Source organism: Podarcis pityusensis (genome assembly GCF_964106645.2).
Source record: "Podarcis pityusensis genome assembly, chromosome: 2".
Classification (NCBI taxonomy): domain Eukaryota; kingdom Metazoa; phylum Chordata; class Lepidosauria; order Squamata; family Lacertidae; genus Podarcis; species Podarcis pityusensis.
This window is the reverse complement of record NC_138029.1, coordinates 82,102,712-82,114,231: the sequence shown is the minus strand read 5'-3', so window position 1 is coordinate 82,114,231 and position 11,520 is coordinate 82,102,712. Positions and strand designations below refer to the sequence as shown.

At 42.0% G+C, this 11,520-nt stretch overlaps 1 protein-coding gene across 1 annotated transcript in view; it reads left to right on the top strand.

The window, feature by feature from the left end:
* TKT (transketolase) overlaps window positions 1-10,607 on the top strand; it is a 34,594-nt gene extending 23,987 nt beyond the window's left edge. The window contains exons 7-14 of the mRNA XM_080996797.1: window positions 454-647; window positions 2,018-2,182; window positions 3,596-3,752; window positions 6,415-6,545; window positions 7,178-7,261; window positions 7,382-7,475; window positions 9,030-9,152; window positions 10,266-10,607. Coding sequence (XP_080852923.1) covers window positions 454-647; window positions 2,018-2,182; window positions 3,596-3,752; window positions 6,415-6,545; window positions 7,178-7,261; window positions 7,382-7,475; window positions 9,030-9,152; window positions 10,266-10,453 — 1,136 coding nt within the window. The 3' untranslated portion in view covers window positions 10,454-10,607. The remainder of the gene's footprint in view (window positions 1-453; window positions 648-2,017; window positions 2,183-3,595; window positions 3,753-6,414; window positions 6,546-7,177; window positions 7,262-7,381; window positions 7,476-9,029; window positions 9,153-10,265) is intronic.
* The last annotated feature ends 913 nt before the right edge of the window (window positions 10,608-11,520 follow it).

Here is an 11,520-nt window from a genome sequence, read left to right as displayed (position 1 = left end):
CTCAGGAATCTCCTTCCCAATTTTAAACTCAAAGGAGTTCTGTGAAGTAGGTCAGGCTGAATGATAGTGACATTGGATGGGGGGGGGTAAGTGGGGATTTTAACCCAAGTATTTCCAGTCTTAGTATGACACTCTCATGACTGGCTCAGCATCAGCATCTTTGAATAATTGAATTGGGAGTATAATGGGGAGGGAGAAGGAATTTGGCTGTAGGAGCATCAGGGAAGAGTATGTCAGGAGACTTTCTGCAGGATCAAAGGAATACAGTAACAGGAATGAGGCAGGCTAAGGCATTGCTAGCTTAAACCTCATAGGAAGATGTTTGCATTTGCAAATAACCTTATTAGGTTACTTGGGCCTAACTCAGAAGAAGCTGCTGATTTTGGCACTTTGAGAAAGTGTATTGTATTTAACTTATTTCCTTTTTTAAATTATGTGTATGGTAATCCGCAGGTGTTGAGGATAAGGAAAACTGGCATGGCAAACCTCTTCCCAGAAACATGGCTGAGCAAGTCATTTCAGAGATTGATGATAGAATCCAGAACAAGAAAAAGCTTTCTCCAGCCCTTCCGCAGGAAGATGCACCAGTTGTCAGTATCAGAAATGTCAAGATGCCTTCACCACCAAATTATAAGTTGGGAGAGAAGGTATGATGGTGTTTCTCTGTTCTCCTCAAGCAATTCTAGCTTAGGTTTATATTTGTGATTGGAAAGGTGCTTTTGCTCACTATTCTGGGAACTGCGTTTTTTATGGAGTTGATTAATAAGAATAAACAACTTTCAGTCCAGAATTCTGTAAAATATTCCAGATGACATTCAGCTGCCTACTCAGTGGAGTTCTAATTGTAATTAATTCATCATAGTAGCAAAATGCCCATTCAAAATGTCACACCTTTTGGGAGAAGAGTAAATGCTATTTCAAACTATTGAAGATGAGCCAAACTTGATCTTGTACATGTGAGTCTCAAAGCAAATGTTTTACTTCATGCCTGTTTAAGGCCATAATTCTAGTGAGTCACTTCTAAGGTAACTGCTAAGAATGGGACTTGTGGAGCCATCACACATGAGATGCCTTGCGCATTCAGGATGGCTGCAAGTGAAGGCTGCATGTCCCTACTTCAGACTGGAAGGGATACATCCTGATCAAATTTGGTTGTCATTTTTAGACCCAGGTAGACTTCTTGTTTCTTTAAGAATGAACCAGGTTGAGAGTTTGTCTGTCCCTCTTGCCTAGTAGTGGCAAAGTCACAATACTGGTCAGTTGTCTCCTTCACCTGCTGTGATGCAGAGCAAGTTATAGCTGTCAGGCAGCTGAACTAATGCAGCAAATGGGAGAAGAAAAGGAAGACTTACCAGTCTCTCTCCCTGTCCTCAGATTTGAAGAGCATGGAAATCTTACCTGAGCCTGCAGACAAAAACCTTATGGAAACTCTTAGATGCCAAAGTAAACAGAGACAGAAGGAGAAACTCATGCAAGGGTGGTTTGGGGTTTCCACTTCTCTAGGGAAGTGCTGGTTGTGTTCCCATGGCTAGCTTTTAGTCAAGTAAAGGACAACACTGCACTTGGTGTGACTGTATGAGGACAACCTGGCTTCTCTCAGCACAGTTTCCCCTGAGGCCTTTTCCTAGGTCTTTCTGCTTCAGCTGTGATGTGTTTGATGACTAGAGGTATAAAGACCCTTGTACTACTAGCACAACACCAGAAAGCTTGAAGTTAACCAGGATTGCAAGGACATATTATAGATGCTTCAGTTAGCTATGATAATCTCTATGCTTAGGATCAGAATGGTAAACATTTAAAATGTTGGCCGTAAGTATGAGGTACTGATGTAACATACTATAACATACAGGGGAGCATTAGAGATTCTTTGAAACTCTTCAGTGTAAGAGTTGGTCATGCAGAGTTTTGCCTTGGACTCATTTTCGAAGGTTTTTATTTATGTGGTTTGCAATTGCAGCATAACAGAATAATTGAACATAATGAAAACGGGGCATCTATGTCCTTTTCCTCTCCACAGTTTGCTACTCGCAAAGCTTATGGCTTGGCCCTTGCCAAACTGGGCCATGCCTGTGACCGTGTGGTTGCTTTGGATGGGGATACCAAAAATTCCACTTTCTCTGAGCTCTTCAAAAAAGAGCACCCCAGCCGTTTCATTGAATGCTACATCGCTGAACAAAACATGGTAAGGTGTTTCTTTGTTTGTTTCTTCCTTCAAACTAAGCAGGGTTTTTTTGGATAAATTCTCACTCTCATAATTAAACCATTGCCATTACCCTACCTTTATAAATAAGGTTTCGTATTCAACTAAGTCTTCCTTGAAGCAGACCCTTTGAAATCAATAGACTCAAGTTAGTGCTGTCCGTTGATTTTGGTGACTCTCCTCTGAAGATGACTTGGTTAGACTCTCCTCTGAAGATGACTTGGTTAGATACAATGTCCTAAAGAGCTTCGAGCAGTGGTTCCCAACCTTTGGGGGGGGCATGCCCCACCTAAACATCTCTAAAATCCTGATCCTCCCCAGTGACATATAATTCTTATTACAGTGGTACCTCAGGTTAAGAACTTAATTCGTTCCGGAGGTCCGTTCTTAACCTGAGGTATCACTTTAGCTAATAGGGCCTTCCGCTGCTGCCGCGCGATTTCTGTTCTCATCCTGAAGCAAAGTTCTTAACCCGAGGTACTATTTCTGGGTTAGCAGAGTCTGTAACCTGAAGCATCTGTAACCTGAGGTACCACTGTACTGTATTCAAAAAGGGAACTCCTATTCATGTGGAGGAAGCTAAAAGGCCATTAACTTGGTCTAACTCATTCTCAAATTGCCCCCCTTAAAAATAAAATTGCTGCCCTGTGGGGCGTGTGCCCCACGTTGGGAACCACAGGCTTAGGGTTTCTAGGTGCACTGCAACATGCAACGGCCAGGTTGATTCAAGGGCACATTTCATAGTGCATCAGCCCCATAGTTCTCCTCCTCTTTCAGCCCCATAGTTAACCTTCTCTTTGCCTCCCACCTCTTTCAGAGCATCTCCTGCCCTGTTTCTCCTTTCCCTCAGGCCTTGGACAGCTTGCTGCTGCTCTCCCTGTATCCAGCCTACCATTGTCAGAGAGCTTCTGCTTCAGAGCTCTGCATATCAGGCTGCTGTAACCAGAGCCATTACTTCTAATTTCTTGAGGAGCTTAAGCACATTTCGTGCACCACAAACATGTGCACGAGAGCAGGTTGCACTGCTATGATCATTCTGTCGGCACACGTAACTCTTATTTCCTTTCCCACTCCTCTATGCACTCCAGCTCTATTAGTCAATTAGTGACGTAGCAATTGGACCAAGAGCATGGAGACCAAGTTCATTCATCCATTAAACTTACCAGCTGATCTTGAGTCACTCCCATCTTTCTCTACCTTGTTGTAAGGAGAACACAGGGAGACGGGAAGAGCTTTGTATACTGTCCTGAACTTCTCCTCGGAGGAAGAATATAAATATATAAAACGTATATAGTTTATATAGGCATAAAACATTTAGCTAACTCAGCATGTAGCACTCACATTTTGCTGGAACTGGTTAATCTGCTCTTCCCCTCCCCCCCCCCCCAATTACAGGTGAGCGTTGGCGTTGGTTGTGCAACCCGGGACAGAAACATTGTGTTTGCCAGCACCTTTGCCACATTTTACACCAGGGCATATGATCAGATCCGCATGGCAGCAATTTCCGAGAGCAACATCAACCTCTGTGGATCTCACTGTGGTGTATCCATTGGTAAGCGTCTTCAAATTTATTCAGCAAATTGCCTTAGTCTCCCAGATGCAGGCACACAGACAGCTCATAAAACTAAGGGGCATGGTTAAAGTTTTAACTCCGTATGAGTTTGAAACAAATATTCAAATCTAAACTTTGCTTTACCCATGAAGTGGAAGTAATTTCAAAATTCTGTAGGAATCTCTCCCCCCTACCTTATTATCATAGTCTACAAGTTTTATTCTCTGCTTTTTATTTGATATCACTTGTTGCATCATAGAGGAAATGAGGCTTGTAAAACTGATGGTCTGCTAAGTCCTTTGACCAAAGTGTACTTTTCAAACCTCACATAGTTGATCTGCCTACAATAGAAATTCCATGTATACATTAGAGACAAATAAAGTGAGTTTTGGATGTATCAGAGATTGTTCCAACATGTGCTAGAAAATGCTGTGTATTCTCATTTAGTTCCAAATGACCATTACACTTTACCATTGTGTCAACGTGCAGGACGCTCTGGCTATACCCAACAAAATTAAAACAGCAAAGCAAGCTTTTCCCCCAAGCTTTTATTCTATTATTGCTATATGGATAATGACCTTGTTTGTACATAATACTAAACCAGACTATGACTTAGCAAGAATAAGCAAGCATGTGGGTGCCCAGCATGAAAACTGATGCACTTTGTCATTCCCCTGGTTCTGCTGCACTGCCATGAGCCAAATACATGCTTTAATTTAGCATTTTGTGTAAACTTACGCTTGTGGTTAGTCTCTCTCCCAAGAAACCAGAATTCATACCAAGCAAAAACCTTGGTTATTTGGGGGAGACAAGCCTCAAGTCTGTGTTCAGACATAACCCTAAGTCAAACCCTGGTTTAGCTACAAGCGGTGCAATAGCATGACCAGAGATAAGCAAAGTAGCCATAATTTTCTCTCTGGGTACCTGCATGCTTGCTCATTCTGGCCAAGACATAATTTGCCTTAAGGGTGTGTGCAAATTGGGTTATTGTGAACAGTGTTTTGTCTGATAGATATGAGTATTAATCACCTTTGCCACCAGCTGCCAAATCTTTGGGAGCAATATTGTTCCTTCATAGCTCATTGACAAAGTATATGGTTCAGTAATGATACCATACTAAAAGCTGATTAGAACTGCAAGTGGCTTATCACAAATTTCTTCTTAAATCTGAGCTTTGGAAAGCACAGTGGAAGTTTCCTTATTGGCTTAAGAGTTGCTCATGCTGCACTCAGAGTTTGCAATGGAAATGTAAGCAGTGAAGCCTGAACAGCTTGGCAGTGGTTCAGGAATTTTCAGCTTGGGCTTTGCTATACTTGTCTCTCAGTGCTGTCGCATGTTCAGGTTGCTCACTTTAGCCATTAATTAGCCTCAGATTCTTTCTAACACCACTTGCCACTTGTGCTTCCCTTCAAAGAATTTCCAGTTGCTTCTTCAACAGTACAGTGAAGCCCTCTTTTAAGTACAGGTGCCAGTGTATTTCAGTGCACACATTCTATTACTGTTTGTAGGGTGGGACATGTGCTTTTGTTTTTTGCACATGCCAAGATCTTATTTCAGTAGATCTCTCACGGCCAACAGGATAAAAGCTTCGCCTACTTCTGAAGCGTGTGTTTGTATGTAGGAGGCTGCAGGTTCAATCCTTGCCCTTATCAGGAACGGGATCTTAAGTTCCAATGATGAGAGAAACCTCTACCCCCTCAAGTTTATTAAAATGCAGAGATGCACAACTGACTGGGGCTTTTTGGGGTCCTTGACTAAATAGGTATATATATAAAGAATGTGGTAGTGCCATTTCTGTAACTCTCACTGCATCCTGTGTGGCAATTGTACTGAAACAGGAAGCAGACACTTTCCCACATTTTTTTAAAAAAATGACTTTGGAGCGGCCCTCTGGCTCCTTTTTGAGGCAGACAGTGTTCACAAGTCAGTTCAACCAAGCAGAAGCTGGAAAAAATGTACTCAGTTCTTCTAACTGGTTTCCTGTAAATACTTTTCTTTTCCACCAGAAGGGCACACATTCATCCACAGCTCTTCCTAGTGCTGGCTCTGGAGGGATTTGAACTGTGCCATTCACTGCTCTACACCCCCTCCCCAAATATATCCCTAATTATAATGCATCTCTCTGTGGGTTTCATTAAGCCAATCTTCGCTGAAAAGTAAGCTTCTTATGACCTTCAAGTGCCCCCTCTCAGGATGGGACATTCTGATAGAATCATGAATTCTTTTGTGTTCCACCAATAATTGAGACATGCCTACTGTCAACTTGTACATTTTTCTTTTGCCTGTTGGCTAAAATTGTGTATTTATTTCCTTTCATTTCTGTACTCATGTATGTAGCTCCATATCCATTCTCCTTCTCCTTTTGCCTCTGTGGTAGTGGTGGTTTAGTTTCTGCTTTGTTGTTTTAGTTACCGTTAACGTCTGCATTTTTCCATGATTTTTCTTTATAACCCTAGTTTTCTTTCTTTTTAGTTTCCTTCTATCTTCTTTCTTTGCTATTTCCAAGTTTAAGCAGAAGAGGGTAGGTAGCCTTCCATGTCCTGTGAGTGCCTTATATTTATTTTGGATGCCTTTTGTTTTAAGAAGTCTACAGAGAAGTTTGTTCACTTTTCGACACTGATATTTTTCTTTCACCCTCCGCCCCTAACCATCTCTTTTCTAGGTGAAGATGGACCTTCACAGATGGGGCTGGAAGATCTGTGCATGTTCCGTGCCATTCCTAATTCAACTGTATTTTATCCTAGTGATGCTGTATCCACTGAAAAGGCAGTGGAATTGGCTGCAAATACAAAGGTCTGCAACTCTTCCGCAGGGTGCTTGCTTGGGAGTTTTAGAGCAGGGGCGGGGAAACCTGCTGGCCCTTCCCATTTGGCCTGCAAGTTCATTTCAGGCAAGCCTTACACCTGACATCATATATGACATCAGATGGAGGATAGGTAACGTTGGGACTCCTCATTGTGCAGCACTTCCCAAGTGCAGTGGGCATTAGGAAGGAAATGTGCAAGGGACTTTTGACAGGCGTCAATCGCCTGGCATCCTCATGACCTCAGATGATTGACAGTTGCTGCATAGGGATGGAGAAAAGATAAGGATCTGGCCCATTACTGCCTCCAAATCTGAAGTTTGCTCTCTTCTGTTGCAGAGGCATATAGGGAAGGGTGTCCATTGCTGTGAATTTGTCAGAGTTTCCTTGTTGGTTGGCTGTTTATTTCATTCCATTTATACCCCACTTTTCTTCTCTCATGGAACCCAAGGTGTCATGCTTATAATACCTGGGTGGTCACCCATCCAGAACTAGACACACTCAGCTTTAAAAAGACTAGTTTTGATGTTTGGATTTTTAAATGCCTTTTTTCCGTTTTGAACTTTAATTCCATGGGCTATTGTGGGTGTTACAATCTATCCTGTGTTCATTTTGAAAACAGGGCATCTGTTTCATACGAACCAGTCGTCCAGAAAATGCTGTGATCTACGGCAGCAATGAAGATTTCCATGTTGGACAAGCCAAGGTGAGCGCCATTTTGAAAGTTGCTAAAAGATTTGAACTACAAGAACGTAGTCATTGAACATTGTGATTTTTACTAGCTTTTTCCAGTAAATCTAATTCTTTGTTTTACTGTTGTTATCAGGTGGTATTCAAGAGCAAAGATGACCAGGTCACGGTTATTGGAGCAGGAGTAACTCTGCACGAGGCACTGGCTGCAGCTGAGCAACTGAAGAGAGGTGATTATACCAAACTCTTTTGAGAAATGCACACCAGCCATCTTGTAGGGAAGAACATGAGGGCTATAAAGGGCGGGGGGGGGAGATAGGAAATTCTTTAGAAGTGTAATCTAATTACTACACCTTTCCTTGGAGCCTTAAGTCTATTTATAAAAAAAAAACAAGAAAAAAGTTAGTTTAATATATAAAATCAAACCCAAACATGTACCTTATCTGTAGCAACATAGCCCTGGTACAAACAATAGAAACTGGTTAAGAGACTGGGAATGTGATATAGATTTGCATGGCCTCTCTTCCTTGTGAATTTCCATGGTTTGTTTAACAATGGTGTAACATTACGCCACTAACATCACTGTTAAGAATAGCTAACTACATTCCCTTTTGACAGGGACTGGTGAATCTGATGCAAACTGGTTCGGAGTAACTATGATCAGCCTCAGTGCAGTGCATGTACAAGACGAACCATGCATGAAAGGGAAGGAGGGAAAGGAGAAGTCAGTGAGCATGTGGTATATTGATTAGGAATGCAGTCATACCTCGGGTTAAATATGCTTCGAGTTGAGCGCGTTCGAGTTGTGCTCCTTGGCAATCTGGAAGTAACGGAGTGTGTTACTTCCGGGTTTCGCCGCTTGCGCATGCGCAAACGCTCAAAATGCCGTCATGCACATGCACAGAAGCGGCAAAAAGTGACACGTGCACGCACAGATGCGCTGTTGCTAGTTACGTTTACCTCTAGATGCGAACGGGGCACCGGAACGGATCCTGTTCGTATCTAGAGGTACCACTGTATTGCATCTGCACAAGATCTTACTTGATGGATGGTCCTGGATAAGTAAACCATGGTTTGCTTCACAGTAGATGAAATGTCACCTTTCCTGAAACATACAGGTTGCACCATACCTGAACACTTTCAGTTACAGGCTACCTAACTGGCAGTAGTTCACATATTCCCCATCCTCATTTTATTCCTTGAAAGACATGTGTTGCTACTCATTTCAGTGCAGATATCATCATTTTAGTATCGGAAGTGTACTGGGCCATGATTATCCAAGACTACTGGCATTCTCCAACATAACCTTTGGTGGAATAAAGGAAATCTCACTATTGAGAAGTCCACAAGATGATAGTACTAATAAGTTAATGCAATTATAGCCATTGGATAAATGAGCAGGCAGCTGTGCTTTAAGAAGACTGAAGCTGAATGATGACCTTGTGCTATCTAGTTCTTTAGATATTCCATAAGCTAGTTTCTGGGTGGCTTAATTCTTCTGGAGATCAATTATCATAGTAAAGGTCCTTGGAAGTGGGTCATGAGTGTCCTCATTCTAGGGAATGACAAAACGAGAAAGTAAGGCTTACGCTTACTTATCAGTCAGCTTATTTTTTACTTATATTCTGCCCATTCTTAGAACCAAATACTTAGTGGTTTCAAAGACCCCGTTGGAATGCTTTAATAAGTGTGTATGAAACGTTAAACATTAGCGAGTCCCCTCTCCTGTGTTTTGTTGAGCCACATGCTCTGGTGCATAATTCTGTTCCCATTCTTTTTCTCAGAAAAAGTTTCCATCAGAGTGATTGACCTTTTCACTATAAAACCTCTGGATAAGAAAACTATACTTGAAAATGCAAGAGCAACCAAAGGCAGAATTATCACTGTGGAAGACCATTACTATGAAGGTAGGTCAACACACGATAACAAAGGGAAAAAATTCAGTATTGTATATACGTCTCTGCCGTGGGTGTCCATTTTTTTGTTTTGTTTTTTTAATTCCTCTTCTGTGCTGTTTCCTAACTTTGGAGGGTTTTTTATATTTTGTATATTGCATTGGACATACATGGAAGGTGATTAATAACGATGATGAGAAATACATGGACACTGGTTATTTTCTAGTTCCTGTGCTCTACCTATACATGGTACAGACACCTAGAGAAATGAGATTTCTCTCATGACTATCCTAGCTTGACAATCCTAGCTCGGGTGTGCTCTTGCAACAGTTAAACATTGTTGTGTTAGAGTTGCATTTCCTGCTGTTGTAGTGGAGCTGCTGGCTCTCCAGATATCACTCTATTATCCCTGACCATTAGTTGGTCGGGGCTGATGGGGGTCCAACATCATCTAATAAGCTGCATATCTAAGACATTGTTTCCTCTATTTCAGATATTCAGGGTATGAGCGCCATTAGTTATATAGCCAAAATGGCACCATCCTCGCAGAATGGGGAGGTATCAGCAGGCTTGGGTGGACCCCAACATTCCCAGAAAAAAATTCTTTGGGGGGGGGAATAGCTAAGGAACCTCAAAGATGTCCATTGAGGAATGAACAAGCTCATTGTCCTCAGAATGCTGATTGTTTGCTGTGGAGGGGCGGGGGAATGATATAATGGAATGGAATTTTGTGGAGGGAAGCATAGCTAACTGGCTGGCTGGAACACTAAAAAGGAGCACTCCACACTGCAACATTTTACCACAGGTCCTCCTTTAGACATTTCTAAAATAGCATTTTTGTATCTCCTGTGTCTTCATGATCAACTACTCTACTTAGATGGCTTGTGTGGACTCTTGGAGATCAGCTGTCTTGATTGGGCATCAAAGCATTAATCTTCTTAGAAGAAAAACTGTTTAGGCAAAAAGCCTCTCATGGGACAAACAACTTTGCAACCTTTCCAACCTTTCCAATCCCTCTGAACTATCCAATTGTTTTCTTTTTAAATAGCTGGATTAAGCTGCTTACAAAGAAATAAAGCTTGTTAGCCTTGACTTATCATCCATTTGTATATTATCTTTCCCTAGGTGGCATTGGAGAAGCCGTTGCTGCGGCTGTGGTTGGAGAACCAGGGATCACAGTCTCTCGCTTGGCTGTGTCCCACATACCAAGAAGTGGAAAATCAGCTGAGCTGCTTAGGATGTTTGGCATTGATAAGGATGGCATCATCCAGGCTGTGAAGGTGGCAGTGTCCAAATCAAGGAATGCAGAGTAGTTTGTGTTGTACACCCATTGTGTTCTGGGGCAGTGTTTTGGGATAAGGATGGTTAAAAAGAAAACCAAACACTGTAGCTTTCAAACAGGGTTGAAATTATATGCAGAGTTTTAATGGAAGAATTCTAATAAAAGTAAAAGTTTTGGGAGAAAAATCATGTTTGCTGTTTTGAACTGTTAGGATTTATGGAAACCTACATGCTGATAACCTAAAACCGAAAGATCCAAGTACATTGCTGTAATTTAATGTACCAAAATGATTTATAATGCTTCTCTTTTCTCCAAACACTTGTGGGATTGTGAATTTTATGGCTGACCATAGGGCTTTGAACGTAGCACTGTGATATCTCAGTCCCCTCTTCTGTTTCCATTGTACTACTAGCCCTGAGAAACGTTTTTCTCTCACACTACTGCCAGCTTGTCCAGAAATACTTCCCATTTGGCACAGTAGTGAAATACGATATACAGAAGCAAACATTTCACTTCAACTACCTGCTTCCTATGTTCCGGTGAAACATTTCCATGCACTGTATTTTCATCCAACAGTAGTGGGGCTGTTATTTCTTCCCATCCTCCTCTTCCTCTATCGCCAGCGGATTCTGCTCATATTTTCTGGTGTCCCTTTCCTACCTCTGTCTCTGCAAACTGGCTGGAGACCGATGGGAGTTGGTTACTCATCCCTGTCTTAAATACTGACCAAACACACTTCTTGTGGATGTGCTGAGAGAAGAAAACAGCATCATCCATCGGTTTAGGAAGGCCAAGAGCCCAATTTTCTGTCCCTCGGTCCTGTCTGCTTGAGATCAGTGCTGACTGAGCTGGAATATCTGGATTGAGTCATTGGCTCACCCATCACGGATTTAAAACAAACAAGTATCCACAGACAGCATGTCCTTGGGCTTCTCTGAGGTTTATGATCTATTATTAGCCTGCTCCACCATCTGCGCTCGGGGCAAGGTGGAGCATGCCATCTCGAGTGTATGGGGAAATCAAACAGAGGTTAAGGGAGTGGAGGAGGAAACAGCAGCTTCTTATTATTTATTCATTATTTGTATCCTGTTCTTCAGC